The following is a 17,662-nucleotide window of genomic DNA, read 5'->3' on the forward strand; positions in this document are numbered from 1 at the left end:
GGTTGAAGGAACCTTCATTAAATACCCTAGCGAGAGAATTTTTACAGTTTCATACCAGGCTAAAGCACTTTTCATGACATATTGAAATTGAACTTCAACGTTTATGAGAATATAAATCGCAGAGGCACATTGTAACATGTCGTGAGTCCAGTAGACTCTTAAGTCAAGGGTTTTTACTTTCTCATAACCCCATTAAAAATAGCAATGTTTCTAATTATTTTCCTTTAAAAATTAGAAAAATATGTCCTGCTCTCTGGAGAAATGTTGTCTTCACTTATTCCCATAATTTTTATGGTTGCATGGTATATGTCTTTATAGTTTTTATGTGGCCTGACCAAAGTGCAAATTCAATTTTATAGGTATGCCCAGTATGCCTTCTCTTTTAAAGAGAGTAGTAGCTTTCTAGTTGAAAAGGTTAATTTTTGTTTATTTTCTTTATTCCTGGCCTCTTTGCAATCTTCTTATCTCAAAAGCTTCTTCATGTCACAGTTTCAAGAGAACTCCATTTATTGCAGGACCTCAAGGCATTAACTACTATTGTTCATGTTATAACTGTGCTGTACATATATCTAAAGCTGAATTTGTCTTTTTTCTATAGCGTCTCTTTTGTACTCCACAAGTATGCTCACCAGACTGCAGTGCAACCTGCAAGGGCTTCTAACTCTTATTATCTACTGTTCTAGAAGGTTTTCTGAAAGCAGCATGGCATGATCATAAAACGTACTGTTTTCTGTTTGTTTTTAATATTTTATTTCTTTCTTTGACTGTACCACGTGGGATGTGATCTCTTAGGTCCCTGTACCAGGGATTGAACCCATGCACCCTGCTTCGAAGTGCAGAGTCTTGAACACTGGACTGCCGTGGAAGTCCCAAACATGCCGTGTTTTGATGGCTTATTGACTGGACTTCCTGGAAATTCAAGACATTTGATTTCTTCTATTAACCAGTTGGCTGAAGCAACGAGTTTGCTGTGAATTGCAAGAATAGACAATGCACAACCTATAAAGTTTAGTGTACATCTTATTTGTGTCAGTCAACTGTGACAGTCATGGTATTTTGTGGTAATTAAGAAAAACTGTTGCTATTTGAAGGCTGTGGGAACTGCAGAATTCAAGACAGGCTGGAAGCCTGAATCAGTAGGAAATAAGGTAGCCTCAGGCTCTTCCTGGAAGAAAGCAGGACATCCAATTACAGTTCTTTGCCAGAAGAGTCTGAAAGGACATAGCCCTGTTGCCTCCACCATTGTGAGCAGTTCTAACTGTTTCTTCATCTTACAGCCATTTGCTCAGGAATCAAGGTCCTAAGCAAGAATATCCCTTTAGCTCAGGCTGCGTCACGTGCCTACCCTTGTGGCCAGAGAGCAAAGAGAGGGAGAGGCTGACTTTTTTTTTGGTAGACTACAGACATTGAAAGTTTCTTCTCCTGAACTGAAAAGAAAGTAACTTTATAGATAGATACAGATTAAAAAAAAAAAAAAACTGCAAGCATTTATGATTTTCATAAAACAAAAAGAGCTAGATAGTAATCTTGACAATTTATTTTTAAAAATAAGGGTTTTTCTGGAACATCGTATTGAAGCAGGAGAATCTTAACCCTGTAACATATTATCTTGTTTGTCTTGGAAAAGAAAAATGACATTTCTAATGTCTCATGTGTAAATTTACAGTAATATCTGCTGAAAAGGATTAGGCTGAGATACTGAGATATTACTTACAATGCCTAAAAGATCATGACAAAGTACATTATTTGTTGTTTAGTCGCTGAGTCATATCTGACTCTTTCTGTGACTCCATGGATTGTAGCCCTCAGGCTCCTCTGTCCTTGGGGTTTCCCAGGAAAGAATACTGGAGTGGGTTTCCACTTCCTTCTCAAGGGATCTTCCCAATCCAGAGATTGAACTTGCATCTCCTGAATTGCAGATTCTTTTACTTCTGAGCCACCCTGGAAGCTCCAGAAGTACAGTACGTGCATTCAATTTTTCATTATCCTTTTCTGCTTAGTCAGCTTATTATTTGGTTGACATGGCTTGTGGCTCAGCTGGTAAAGAATCTGCCTGCAATGTGGGAGACCTAGGTTCGATCCCTGGGTTGGGAAAATCCCCTGGAGAAGGGAAAGGCTACCCACTCTAGTATTCTGGAGAATTCCATGGACTGTAAAGTCCATGGGGTCACAAAGAGTCAGACATGAATGAGTGACTTGCCCTTTCACTTTGTGATTTTTTTAAAGTTAATATTATTTTGCTGCATAATGATTCTGTTCATCAGTCTGAAATTTGAAGTAACTAATATAGTTTGATGTTTTTCTCTTTAACAGACAGGCTAGCCTCAATGAAGCAGCTGAGAAGTATTATGATCTGGCAGCCAGACTGCGGCCTAATGTAAGTACCTTCCTAATGAGAAGCACTACACAAAGATAGATTCACAGCATGTGAGAGTTATAGACATAGAAGCCTTGTGATACTGGAGTTTTTTCTCTCTGATGTCTTATTTTGAATACATGCTAAATGGCTGATTCAACCATAAAATCTGCCAGTCATTTTGCTGTTTACTATCCTGTGTAAAGCACTGTATATTTTTATCATTTGAATACAGGTTTTAGCACTATTAAATATTCTGCATTTGGATGACTATTAACATAAGTTCTTTGAAAGTATTTTTGCTGTGATATTACATACCTCTGGATTTCCTAACCTCTCACTGATTCTTGCATGTGGTCAAACCTCAAGCTGTGTTCAGTTCAGTTCAGTCGCTCAGTCGTGTCTTGACTCTGCAACCTCATGGTCTGCAGCACGCCAGGCCTCCCTGTCCATCACCAACTCCCAGAGCCTACTCAAATTCATGTCCATTGAGTTGGTGATGCCATCCATCCTCTGTCGTCCCCTTCTCCTCCCACCTTCAATCCCTCCCAGCATCAGGGTCTTTTCCAATGAGTCTGCTCTTTGTGTAAGGTGGCCAAAGTGTTGGAGTTTCAGCTTCAACATCAGTCCTTCCAATGAATATTCAGGACTTATTTCCTTTATGATGGACTGGTTGGATCTCCTTGCAGTCCAAGGGACTCTCAAGAGTCTTCTCCAACACCACAGTTCAAAAGCATCAATTCTTCAGTGCTCAGCTTTCTTTATAGTCCAACTCTCACTTCCATACATGACTACTGGAAAAACCATAGCTCTGATTAGACAGACCTTTGTTGACAAAGTGATGTCTTTGCTTTTTAATATGCTGTCTAGGTTGGTCATAGCTTTTCTTCCAAGGAGCAAGCATCTTTTAATTTCATGGCTGCAATCACCATCTGCAGTGATTTTGGAGCCCCGAAAAAGAAAGTCTGCCACTGTTTCCACTGTTTCCCCATCTGTTTGTTATGAAGTGATGAGACCAGATGCCATGATCTTAGTTTTCTGAATGTTGAGTTTTAAGCCAACTTTTTCACTCTCCTCTTTCACTTTCATCAAGAGGCTCTTTATTTCTTCTTCACTTTCTGCCATAAGGGTGGTGTCATCTGAATGTCTGAGGTTATTAGTATTTTTCCCAGCAGTCTTGATTCCAGCTTGTCTTCATCCAGCCCAGCATTTCTCATGATGTACTCTGCATATAAGTTAAATAAGCAGGGTGACAATATACAATCTTGATGTGCCATGTCCCTATTCCACAGTCCTCATTTCAAATAACTGTTCTTTTCAACTTTATCAAGTATTTTTTTTATTAGAATTTCTCCCTGAGTAGTCACACTTCTGTAAAGTAAGATGGATGGAAATTAGATCATTACTATTGAAATAGAGTAACCATTTATGAGAGTATAAGAACTGGTTTTCTATCGATCTTCTGAGCACTTTTTTATTCACAGTACATTACTGAATGCCATTGCTTTTATTCTCATCCACACTGCTCTGCATCACTCTCCAACACTAAAACCTCCACTCTGCTCTCTAGATCTCTACCATCTATTGAGAAATGTAATTTTCAAGAAGTAATGATAGTGCATGTGTGATGTGATTGATGTGACTACAAGTAATGGAATCATTTCTTTACAGTAACTCATCCATTGGACAAACATCTATAGAGTGCCTGCTTTGTGATAGAATACAGAGATTTTATACGCTAAAAAACCAGACAGTGTAGCAGAGAAGACTGAACACAATCAATTAATTAAAATACAGTATGGAACAAGAGAAGGATTAATGCTTCCTGAAAGCAGCGCACACAGGAAGTAGCTTTTTTTCAGGAGACTCAGCTGCGTGTAACCTTAGCTCTTGAATCTAAATGTCCCCAGTGTCATTAACTATAAGGTGATTTAAGAATCAATAAGCTGTTTGCAACAGAAGAGAATAATTCAATAGTTGTAACAAGTAGCACTAAACTTTATTAAACACTTGTCATGTGTCAAGCACCAAGTTAAGTACATCATGTGAATTCTCTCACTCATCTCTCGCAACAACCCACAGATACTTCTGTGATCCTTGTTCTGCTGAAGTTCAGAGAAATGAATAACTCACCCAGTATCACATCTAGTAAGTGGAATCACATTGTTGCCCAGGCTGCTGTGTGTATAAGAACAAAGCTTGATGGAAAAAAAAATGAAATTGTGTCTTAGAAAATGCACCAAAAGTCTAGAAAAACAACAAAAAATAATGGTCTCCTCATTTATTTATTAAATATTTAGAGAGCACCTGTTAAGTGCCAGATACACAGCAGTGAAAAAAACTGAAAAGAGTCTGTGCTTCTTAGGAGTTTATAGTCTAGAGGTGAGGAGACAGAGCAGAAGCAGATAAATAAAGTATATAGTATGTCTGACGGCAGTAAGTGCTTTGAAGAAAAATGGAGCAGAAAAGGGAATTAGGAGTTGCAAGGGGACATACATATGCAGGAAACACAGTTCTGTACATGCCCAAGTTGAGCGTCTTTGTGTAATATTGCTAAGAAAAGGATTGGACTTAACGCCTTAAACTTATTACTATAAGTGCCCTGAAGACAGGAATCAGGATTTTTTTTGTTTGACTTCCTCCCTCTGATCCTTCCTTCCTTCTTTTCTTTGATTAATAGAATTGATTGATAGAATCAATAATAGAATGATACAATACTCTTAATATACATACTAAATGATGGTACGTTCAACCTTTATTCATCCAGTAGCAGTCCCTTGACTGTCACTTTTATTTTTGTTAAGTGGTTGGGCAGCTGGCTGTTTTCAGCACATTGTACGGGATTAGTGAGAAAAGGGCTATCTGAACTCCCTAACCATACCGCAAAAGTGAAAAAGACAATGGGGCACCACATGATTTAAACCTGACTTATGAGATTATTTATTTTAAATGACTGGCCAAATCATAAAATCAATATTTAACTCAAAGTCACATTTATGAAATCCCAGACAGTTTCTTCATAAACATGCTGCAAATTGCTTTTGAAAAAAATGCATTTATTCAAATACTATTTCCCTTATCTGGTAACAATAAATTAAGTAGTTTATAGACTTGGATAGGATATGAGGTTTATATTTAGCAATAGTAAAGGATGTTACAGTTTATGGATCAACATATGTGATCTTTCTCTAATCTATTTTACAAGTTGTGTTTGGTTTCCTGTACATAATCGGGTAAGATGCCACTAAGACAAGACTGATAAAATACAGACCTTGACAATAGTACAGGTTTCTATTCTGAAATGAAGAGACCGATGTAAACAACTGCCTCATGCCTGAATTATTAACATTTAGCATGTGATCTAAATGAAAACATCCATCTGACATCTATCTTGCTCATGGCTGTTTATTCCTTTTGTCATAGAAATATTCTTTGTTATTTCTGCACTTAATAAATTTCAGTTACCTGTTTATATGAGAACTTGGTAAACAGACCTCAACTCTTATTTCCTATTTAAGTGCTTTCACTGTCTCTTCTATTTTCCTTGTCTATATGGTAATCTAATCTTACTCTCACTTTTCATAAAGGATTTTTTTCTGTTTAGTTTCAACTACAGCAATCTGTAGCTGTATGTGGGGAACTCTGTGAATTTTCCAACAGTGTTTGTATCAGATCATAACTATGCAAAGTAACATTTTTAATTGTAGCCCTCATGTACTACCCACTTGGTATAAGAAGATTGTTCATTATCTGCAGGGTGGATTTCCTTCTTAGTAAAATACTATTCCATTTCTCCATGATGTTCCATGCTGAATTGTTTTATGTTTTCTCTTCTACAAAAGAATTATTTTTCTATACAACTTGCTTTAAAATTATTGATTGACTTTCAGGAGTATTAATATTCGAAGAATTCCAGTGACCCAAATGCTAAAATAGTTGAGTGAGTAAGTGAGTGAAGTCGCTCAGTTGTGTCCGACTCTTTGCAACCCCACGGACTGTCGGAGCCTACCATGCTCCTCTGTCCATGGGATTTTCCAGGCAAGAGTACTGAGGAAGTCTAAATTAGCAGGTACCTATAATTTTAAATGTTAGATTCTGATATTATTTTTTCATCAGGGATATTTAATACATAGGCATTTACTGAAGTGTACATTTAGACTAAAGAAATACATCTATTACAAAAATGATACCTAATTTTTATTTTGTTGGGTGTGATTGCTCTAAAATCAAACTTCTTGTATGAAAACATGTTTTTGTAGTGGGAAAACTACCAACATTGCCATTTTAGGTTTTTCCACTTTCAGTTTTCCGTTTTTATGGATAAAATTGATCTTTCTGTAGAGAGTACTTTAAAAAGACAATGCTTTTCTGTCTTCTCTCCCAATTACACACATCAAAAACTGCTGACTCTTAAGGACCAGAGGGAACATTAAAATGAAACTGTTTTGTTCCTCCTGTGGGAAGTAAGCCAAATTATGCATTAATTTATGGGTTTTTAAGTTTTCTTTAAAATGTGAATAATGGGGAATTTGCGTAGTACAAAGTCACCCAGTTCTGTTTGGCTTTTAGTCAATTCCAGAGTTTGAAGAGAGTAATTTCTAATGATGAGGAATTATATTTTTATATATTTTGTATTTTTATGCATGTAGTTGTTTTTGGTCTGAATTCATTCAACTTAATTTTTAAATTAAGTTCCAACATTGTATAAAACCCTGTGCCGAGTGCAGTAGAATTACCAAGTTGTGAAAAGTTAACCATGACTTTGAGAAATGTACTATCTAATGTGGCAGAGAGTGAGGGAGAGAGTGCATGGACTCAAATCCTTACAGTTCAGGGCAGTAAATGATGCTACATAATAAGGGCTCTGTGAGTCGTGGAAGCTAGGTGCTGGAAAAGTGTACAGAAGGAAGAAGTTACTTTCAGTTGGACTGATCCTAGAAGACGTTGAGTCAGAGTTGACAAACTTAAGAATCTTGAAATGATTGGACATGTATAGGTGAAGTTTTTAAGAGGATGAACAGAAAAGGGAGAAATCTGGCAGGTAGAAGCATATGTATTAACAAGGACATAGCCTCAGAAAGAATAAGCTTTGCCAAAGGAGCAGTAAGCAGCTGTGGTTAATATTGCCAGTGGTGGATGGGCAGAGAGGAAGAGTAGGGGAAGGTAGAACTGAAAAATAATATAAAACCAAGTGAAAGGCATTGAATACCTTACTGAGAATGAGGAGTTTATATTCCAGAATTGTGTTAAGTAGGATGACATAATGAAAATGATCACGTTTATATGATGTGATGAAGAATTTGAGTTGCACTTGTCAAGTAGAGATACAGCTTTGAGAAAACCAAATAAAAGGTCCTTTGAATAGTATAGCCACAGACATAATAGATCCTAAAGTACAGAAACACTGCAGAATAGAAAAGAACATTCAGGGAAAGCAAGTATATTATTTAATAGGATATAAGTAGGAAAATTGACTCAACAAGTGTTCCAAATTTTTGAGCTTTGGCAACTTGGGTTAAAAAAAAAACACAAAAAAAAACAGAAATAGGACAGAAGAGTTGTTTTTTTCAAGAAGGAAGTGTTAAGTTTGGACCAAGCAGATTTTAAGTGAGAGGTGGGATGTTCTGATTTTCTATGGGATGTTCTGATCAAGTGCTTGGTGGGAAGACCACCATTAGGCATAGAGATGTGGGAGTCATTTGCAGAAACGAGATATTACCAAAGAAGAGGACAAGGTCATTAAGGAAGAGAAAGATATCACAATAGATATCAACTTTGGAGAACAGTCTCCACTACTGCTAAACAATAAAGAAAAACAAGAACTGACAAAGTCCTTTGACTTCAGGGGAAAAGATGACGTTGATTACCTTCATGAATTCAGTGACATGAGCAGAAGTTTTTGATGTTAAGAAAATGGAGACTCGGGAGCAGAGCATTTAGATTTAATCTGTAAATAAGTGTGGTGGTAAATGAATATGCAATACCAAAGAAATATTAAATGTGTGCTTATTAAATGTTAAAAATATGTGTTCAAGGGAATATGTATGTGTGAATGTGTTTATTTTTTTAATATATATTTGTTTTAATTGGAGGCTAATTACTTTACAATATTGTATTGGTTTTGCCATACATTGACATGAATCCGCCATGGGTTTACATGTGTTCCCCATCCTGAACCCCCCTCCCACCTCCCTCCCCATTTGAGATTTTAAATGTGTCCAAATAGAGGGGAGAGCAAAGAAAGTATTGAAGATCCTAAAGGATTATTTCCTCCCCAGAGACTGAAGAAGAAAAAGTAGACTATAAAGATACAAGGTGGGAAACATTAGAAATAGAGGGAGCTTCAGTTCAGTTCCGTTCAGTCGCTCAGTCACGTCCGACTCTTTGCGACCCCATGAACTGCAGCACGCAAGGCCTCCCTGTCTTTCACCAACTCATGTCCATTGAGTCGGTGATGCCATCCAGCCATCTCATCCTCTGTCGTCCCCTTCTCCTCCTGCCCCCAATCCCTCCCAGCATCAGAGTCTTTTCCAATGAGTCAACTCTTCACATGAGGTGGCCAAAGTATTGGAGTTTCAGCTTTAGCATCAGTGCTTCCAAAGAAATCCCAGGGATGATCTTCTTTAGGATGGACTGGTTGGATCTCCTTGCAGTCCAAGGGACTCTCAAGAGTCTTCTCCAACTTAGGTAGTAATTTATTACTGTCATATTGTTTTGACTCTGTTGATCCTGTGGCAAAAGGGGTAGAATATGAAGTCAGAGGCCTGTGGGAAGCTGGATATTCTGGGCCATGCAGTAGATAACATTTGATATAGGCTTATACTATCTATACATGATTAAAAAAAAAAAAAACAAAAAACGAGTAGAGACACTGAAATTAAGCCCTTTGTCATTTTGTGATAATTCTAAATAAAGTTCTGAAATCACTGGTAGATTACTTCTAGCTTTGATTCAGTTCTTTGACTTCTACAATAATTGTTTTATTCATCCTTTATATTTCCAATATGTGTAATGTTTTATAAATGTTTTCCAGTGTGCATTCACTAAGTATGATTTAAAGGGGAATGTATTCCAAGGATTGGACTGTCCAATAGAAAATTACGTGTATCCATTATACCTTTCCTGGGTACTTAGAACATAAATTATTTCAGAGTGTTTCTATAAAATCAAAGGTGATGTTATCCATTTGGGCTCTTTAGCAATGATTATATGTCAAAAGATCAAATGAAAAATGAGATTCAAAGGAATGTGCTTACTGTAAGAGAGTGGAGCTGTGTTTTGAGCTAGTACATAGATTCTGCAATCTGTTACTTTCAGTTTGGACTACCCTTTAATGGTAAATATGGTAGTGGGGTAAGGAAGGGAGAAATGGCCAAGCAGTAGAAATAACCATGGAGACTAGAATCTGGGGAAGAAAGGTTAAAAATTAACTCTCATGGAAGAATTACTGTCTGGTAGAAGAGACAGAAGATATTCTGAGTTATGGTTGCTTTCTGGTGGAAAGATATTCCTCAACCCTAATTAGAACAAGAGACCGTGAAATTAAGTTAAGCAGGACAGAAGGACAGATTCAGATTTGACCATATAGGGGATTTTGGTGGGGGAAAATTACTGAGATTGCCGTCTCCTTGGGGAAAAAAATGACAGAGTTAATAATAATGTGTCTGGGAAGCAGTTAAACCACATTTCTGCTTGTAAATAGAGGAAAAACCATATGGCCTTTTCCAAAACTTTCCACAAGGTTCTGTGATGTGGGAAAATCACATACCATGTGTCTCTTGACTTTTAGGCATTAATAATATATGGATCCCAGAATCAGCAGTTTGACTTTATGAGTAAAATGTGTTTTAATATTGCAAATGTATTTCCCACTCTCACTAGTCATTTCAGTTACAAATATATCTATATATTTTATAGTCAGAAATGGAGTAAGTTAATGGACTTCTCTGATGGTCCGGTGGTTAAGACTGTACTTCCATTGCAGATGGCTTGGGTTCCATCCCTGATCAGGGAGCTAAGATGCCACATACTGCTTAGCGTGGCCAAAAAAATTTTTAATAAAAAAGATTTTTATAACGAAGTAAGTTGACAAACCCAGAATAAATATGTTTCCATCAAGAGAGAAATTGCCATTAGTTTCCCAAACCCTACACTTTACATGGTTTTCTTAAAAGGGCCCAGAGATATTGAGACAAAAACAGTTGGTTATTCACACATACGCATTTAAATCAACAGATCTAAATTCTACCTCAGTTCATGAATAGGCTTAATCCGATTGATGTTATGTACATTAATGCACAAAGCCAGAGAAATCAAATTTCTAATTTTTCATGTCTAATTTTAGCAAGATAGATGCCCACTACCCTGAGAGCTTCAGTGATGCCAGGATCAGTTGTGGTTCCATCACATCCCTATCTGTCTTCAAACTTCTTTCTACTGTAGATCTTCTTTCCAAATTATTTGGATGTTGCTTTTCTTCTAACAAGTTACAAAGTTGAGTTTTTGGCGCATTCATTTCTTTCTGCTTGCATTGTTGTTACTTTTTGTTATCCTTCTGTTCCAAAATGTTAGATAAACCAGAAAAAAATGATTTTCTGTTGTGGTTACTGCTTTTGTTTATAATCTTGTATAATTCTTCATGGTTGGAAGACAAGTATGCTGAGTACAATCCACTTGTTTACTAGCTGTTGGTGTGGGCTAGTTGCGCCTAGAGTGGGGTCAGGTATTTGGGCTGAACTAAGCTGCATTTAAAGTTTTTCCATCCTTGGGGTATTGTTATTCATCACAATCCACATACAATCATTTCTTGACCACTTTTTTGAAAATGTGTGTATGTGGTGTGTGTGTGTTTAAGATTCACAACCAGAAAAGGCTGAGGGGATGTGAGGCATGGGCAGAAACTGATGTGGTGATTGGTTCTAAAGAAAATCAGCTTGAGTACTTTGAGGTTGAAGAACATCAAAACCTTTCGAGAATTCCACTTAATTATGTTTTCTGATTCCAAGCGTGTTTATTTTTATTCACATTTCTTTGTGGGGGTATCCTTTGCATGGATATATAGCTGTAAGTGTTTGAATTCTGGGACCACACACTAAAATTACATTTAGTCTCTTCTCCTCCAGAGAAACTAGATTCAGGTTTTGATTTGCTTTTAACTCAGCTAAGGTAACCACACTGGCCCATGTTCCTTCCTGGAAATATCAACTAGGGTGGACCAGTAGCTGCCACCATCAGAGGGATGGGACCTCCCACCCCCAGTTACTACATTCTTCATAATTCCCTTTGGTTATTTCTGCAGCTGATCTTCCCCATGTCTTTTTTTTTTTTAATATATTTTATTGAAATATAGTTGATTTACAATGTTGTATTAATTTCTGCTGTACAGAAAAGTGATTCACTTATATATATATATATACACATATATGTGTATATATGTATATACACACACACGTATACCTATGTGCATTCTTTTTTATATTCTCTTCTGTTATAGTTTATCACAGGATACTGAATATAGTTCCCAGGAGAGCCTTGTTGTTTATCTATTCTGTATACAGTCAGTAGTTTGCATCTGCTAATCCCAAACTCCCGGAGAAGGCAATGGCACCCCACTCCAGTACTCTTGCCTGGAAAACCCCATGGACAGAGGAGCCTGGTAGGCTGCAGTCCATGGGATTGCTAAGAGTCGGATGCAACTGAGCGACTTCACTTTCACTTTTCACTTTCCTGCATTGGAGAAGGAAATGGCAACCCACTCCAGTGCTCTTGCCTGGAGAATCCCAGGGACGGGGGAGCCTGGTGGGCTGCCGTCTATGGAATTGCACAGAGTCGGACATGACTGAAGCGACTTAGCAGCAGCAGCAGCAGCAATCCCAAACTCCCCGTCCACCCCTCCCTCACCCACTCTGTGCCTTGGCGACCATAAGCCTGTTCTGTGCATCTGTGAGTCTATTTCTGTTTGTAGGTAAATTCATTTGTGTCATATTTTAGATTCCACATATAAGTGATATCATATGATATTTTTCTCTGTCTCTGTCTGACTTACTTCACTTGGTATGATAACCACTAGATCCATCCATGTTGTTGCAAATGGCATTATTTCTTTCTTTTTATGGCTGAGTAGTATTCCACTCTATATAAAATTTCTCTCTCATTTCTATTAACCTTTGAGACATATATGTTTCTGATCCTCTACTGGTCTTATGGGGCTATGTTTTTCTAAAGATACCCTGAAACGTTAACAAAAAGCTGTGTTTATATACAGTTCTTATCCCATCCGTCTTCTGATTTTACTGCAACATTCCACTTCTTTTTTTGTTTGTTTCCTTATTTTCAAACTACTCCTAACTCCTTGTTATCTGTCTGAACTCTTGCATCTACAGATAAAATAGTATTATACTTTACCCTAAAGACAAAAGTTGGGCAGATCCTGAGAAATGAATAGACTGATGGATTAATTTCGTCTGGAAAGTCCTATGTCTTTGCTAAAGAAAATAAAATTTGTCTTTGCTTTTGAAGATAGTAAGGAAGACTTTATTCAGGACTACTGAGATCAGTGTCATGACTATGGAAGGAGGGGAGACCAATTACAGCAGAAGCAGCAAGGGGTGTTCAGTGGATGGCAAATTACTGAGACCTCCAGGGTAAGGTGATTCTTGGTAAACCAACTTAACAGAATTCTTGTGGAAGACAAGCCAGTATGATCAGATAGGATGAGGAGATTCTCACTTAATTAACTTAGCAGAATTCTTTACAGCTGGGCTAGGCAGGCCTAAGAGAAGGCCTAGAGATGAGGCCTCCTCAAAAAGAGGATTCAGAAGGGTGTCCTCTTTGGTCAAGGAGAATCTGTGTCATCCTGAATGACATTATTTTTCCCAGGCTGAGTTGTTATAATGTTAAAATTCTTGTCACTAGATAAGGTCAGAATCCAGAGTTTCCTTTATCAACTTGAAAAGAATTTGCTTCAGGATTTTACTAACAGACCCTACAAGAGAGCTGGAAAGAATGACATCTTTAAGAGAAGGCGGGGGGGAAATGTGTATGCTACAAATTTTTTCAGTCTTTTCCTTATAATCAACTGTTACTTTCTCATATACCAAGTGCCAACAAATGGCCACTGTGGTATGGTATCCAGAGTTTTATCAGTTGTCCAGAACCTGTGTTGTGATAGCAGCAAAAAAGTAAAACTATAAAGGACTAAATTTCATAGGGCTTTTATATTTGACTTACTCTCATTATTTCTATGTGGTTTTCACCTCTGTTTTGTTGTTTTTATGTCACTTTATGAAATGAGATCTCTAGCAAAATAATTTCCAGGAAGGCAGCTCTAAGACATACTGCAGCATATTATTGCCCATTCGAAAACTAAATGGCAATTTAAAGAGGGCAAATGTGGTGCCATTAAAGATCTTGTGTCAAGAGTTTGAAATGCTCAATTTACTGAATTTGTTTTATTTTAAAAGTAACTTCTTCAGCTTAGGCATGCTAAAATTTCAAGAGAGAAGTAATTTTGAAAAGATTTGTTAGGACGATTTACCAAATAATTTATATATTTATACATCCAACAGTTTATAACTAAAGAAAATAGTTGCTTAAATTACATGCAGAAATAATCAAATGTGTTTTTGAAAGTGTGATATGATAGATCTCAGCAAGCTCAAGAATGGCTAGATGTAGAACATTGCTGCTACTGCTTTCAAACACTTTTTTTTTCTTATTCTCCAATATAAGTTACTCTATCCTTATCTACTTACCTGTATAATCATATAAAAGACAACTGGATATTCCCCAAAGAATCTATATTTGTACTGGTTTATTTCTTGGTTCTACTTGTAATATTCATTGGTTGTTAAATAGGAATCCTAATAAAAGCTACTAAAAGAAATGAATAAAAGTCCTTGACACATATTTAGTTTTCCTGCAAGACAAATTATTTTTCTTAAATATATACTCCATTTTCCACTCCCATTAGAGAAAGCAATGGTGGTTTTCTCTTTTCTTAATAAAGTTCAGCTATGTTTTCCCAAAGAATGATACTGTTTGTTAACTTTTGGGGTGGGGGGCTACGCCGGGTCTTCGTTGGCGCACACGGGCTTTCTCTGGTTGCAACGAGCTGGGCTGCTCTTCATTGCGGTGCACAGGCTTCTCATGCAGCGCAGGGCATGGGCTCTAGGTCACTCAGGCTCAAGAGTTGTGTGGCATGGACTTGGTTGCTCTGAGCATGTGAGATCTTCCAGGACCAGTGATCGAACCTGTGTCCCCTGCATTGACAGAAGGATTCTTACCCACTGGACCACCCAGGATGTCCCTGTTAAATTTTTATAATCATAACTTTCATCTGTTTCAGCTGGCTGAACTTTTATTTATAATTACAAGTATGCTAGTTTACATACCTATCAGCAAATCTAATGACAGAAAATGAAGAGGAACTAAAAAACCTCTTGATGAGGGTGAGAGAGGAGAGTGAAAAAGCTGGCTTAAAACTCAGAATCCAAAAAACTAAGATCATGGCATCCGATTCCATCACTTTATGGCAAATAGAAGGGGAAAAAGAGGGAGCAGTGACAGATTTTATTTTCTTGGGCTGCAAAATCAGTGCTGATGGTGACTGACTGCAGCTATGAAATTAAAAGACACTGCTCCTTGGAAGAAAACTATGACAAACCTAGACATTGTGTTAAAAAGCAGAGACTTTGCCGACAAAGGTTCGTGTAGTCAAAGCTATGATCTTTCCAGTAGTCATGTGCAGATGTGAGAGTTGGACCATGATGAAGGCTGAGCACCGAAGAACTGATGCTTTCAGATTGTAGTAGTGGAGAAGATTCTAGAGAGTCCCTTGGGCAGCAAGGAGATCAAACCAGGCAATCCTAAAGGAAATCACCCCTGAATATTCATTGGAAGGACTGATGCTGAAGCTCTAGTACTTTGGCTACCTGATGCTAAGAGCCAACTCATTGGAAAAGACTCTGATGCTGGGGAAGTTTGATGGCAAAAGGAGAAGTGGGAGGCAGAGGATGAGATGGTTAGATAGCATCACTAACTAAGTGGACATGAATTTGAGCAAAGTCCAGGAGATAATGAACGACAGGGAAATCTGGCATCCTGCAGCCAATGGGGCTGCAAATAGTCAGACACAGCTTTGTGACTAACAACAGTCAGCAAATCAATGCTACTATAATAAATATATCTTTAATATGCATTGATATCCATGATTAGATGCATTATTAAAATGATACCAGAAATTGTGAAAAACCATATTTGAAAAAATGTCAATATGAAAATAATAAAAGAACAAAGGGCTTTAAAAATGCATTTCTGTAGGTCGCTGTTCTTAACACATCTCAAATACACGGGCAACTGTGCTTGCTTATGAATTTACTTGTCTAGAAAGAGATTTCTATGTAGCAGTTATAATTTTTCACTTATGTTTATTTACTTTTCTTCACTTTAATATCTTCTTTTTGCTATAGTTTTCTTAGGCTCATGCTGAGAGCACTAGATTCCACAAGTCTTGAAGAGGGAATTATTTTGCTGCCCAGAGAAGATTATGTACTTTGATTAGTCTTGGAAATCTTTACTGGATACATGCACATGTGCTCAGTTTTCCTTTCATTGAGTAATATATCATTATCATTTTATTTTCCGGTATGCTGATTGACACAGTAACTTCTAGGCATTTTCTTCTTGTGAGGAACTTGTGTGGTGAGCAGATGATGGATTATTCCATAAGTGCTGGAGTACCATATGATTGCTTTAAACCCATTGTTTACATTCACATCTGTATAAACTGTGTTTCCATGTTTGGAACTTAGGAACCTTTTTCTCACACACTTAATGAGGTAAATAAAAGAGAGCATTCACCTAGATGGAAGTGATAATATTGAGTGGCTTAAAAGTTGGTAAACAACTATTAAAGGTCTGTATTTCTGCTTGTATTATGAATTATTGCCAAACAATATCTCTATAACTTGTAGAAGAATAAACATGATAATGTTGAGATCAGACAAAAATTTTTTTTTTAATTAGGAAATCTCAGCCTAATAACATCTACACTAGTTAAACATTAAAGGTTCAATTCTACCCCATTTTTATTTACAGATGGAGAAATAGAGTCAGGGTAAGTTTTCCGGGATCTCACAGCTAGTGGTAGAGTCAGAATACAAATCCAGCCAATCAGAGTGTCTGTTATATGTCAAGTTCTAATATAAGTACCAGGGATATAATGAGAAACAAAAATGTTGTGATTTCTGCTGTATCAGTGCTGTAGCTGAAACAGGCTTAGGATTTAATTGTTTCTTAGTTTTTTGTTTTTTTTATGAGTAGTTTATATAGTTTATGAGTTTTGAAAGTTTGCATTTTCCACAGCTTATACAATGCCTAAAAATGCATGAACTCACTATGTTGTCTTCAAGGACTATTTAGGGACTTTAAGAAACATAGCAAACAGATTACTATTTTCATATTGCTTGAGATGTATTGGTTGTCTTGACTGACTTATGTAACCACAGTAAATATGCTTCTCATTTTCTCATAGAAATAATTTATTTCCTTTTCTTTAATAAGCTGAAGCAAGCACAATGATGTTGTGAAATGTTGGTTTAGGATTTGGAAGGCCAGACACTTTGGACAGTAGACTCTTACTTACCTGGTGGTTTCTTTGTAAAGTTTAGCTGTTAATTTCTGTTCTTTAAATGCAAGTTATTGTAGAATGATATAGATGTATCATATCACATCTTATTTTATTCCTATATGTTTATTATGGTCAAAAGATGTATTTGAGATGTATAATATGTATGTTCACATATTAAGGTTATTTTGATTTCCAGTACAACCCCATAGACTGCAGCACACCAGGCTTCCTTGTCCATCATCAACTCCCAGAGCTTGCTCAAACTCATGTACATCAAGTCGGTGATGCCATGAGTTTGAACAAGCTCCAGGAGTTGATGATGGACAGGGAAGCCTGACGTGCTGCAGTCCATGGGGACACAAAGAGCTGGACACAACTGAGCGACTGAACTGAATGTTTCAATACACAAGAAGCTAAAATTCTCCTACGTATAAATAAAGTAATATTAACATTCCCCTTTTAAAAATTCCTGGAAAGGAGAAAAAAAGCTACTTTGAAATATGCTAAATTGATTGTATATTTTTAATCTGTTTAATGAAGTGTCATTAATCAAGTATTACAGCAAGAAGATTTTATTGAGTAATTTAGAATTGATCTTATAGTCCTTATTCAGTCCTAGTATGTCTCATATGTCTAAACTGAAGTTGCTGGATATAGTGAAGATGTTTATTTGAAAG

At 36.9% G+C, this 17,662-nt stretch overlaps 1 protein-coding gene across 9 annotated transcripts in view; it reads left to right on the plus strand.

The window, feature by feature from the left end:
* TMTC2 (transmembrane O-mannosyltransferase targeting cadherins 2) overlaps positions 1 to 17,662 on the plus strand; it is a 497,284-nt gene that overhangs the window by 361,805 nt on the left and 117,817 nt on the right. For 7 of the 9 annotated variants that reach the window (XM_086398902.1, XM_086398907.1, XM_086398908.1 and 4 more), the window contains one exon: positions 2,314 to 2,377. In XM_086398902.1, coding sequence (XP_086255028.1) covers positions 2,314 to 2,377 — 64 coding nt within the window. Of the gene's footprint in view, positions 1 to 2,313; positions 2,378 to 4,027; positions 11,966 to 12,874; positions 17,192 to 17,662 lie in introns of those variants that run through there. The other 2 variants (XM_086398901.1, XM_086398905.1) reach the window with 2 other exon arrangements.

Source organism: Bos grunniens, chromosome 5, assembly GCF_055505025.1.
Source record: "Bos grunniens cultivar Pamir isolate PY7600 chromosome 5, Bosgru_T2T1.0, whole genome shotgun sequence".
NCBI classification, from domain to species: Eukaryota; Metazoa; Chordata; class Mammalia; order Artiodactyla; family Bovidae; genus Bos; species Bos grunniens.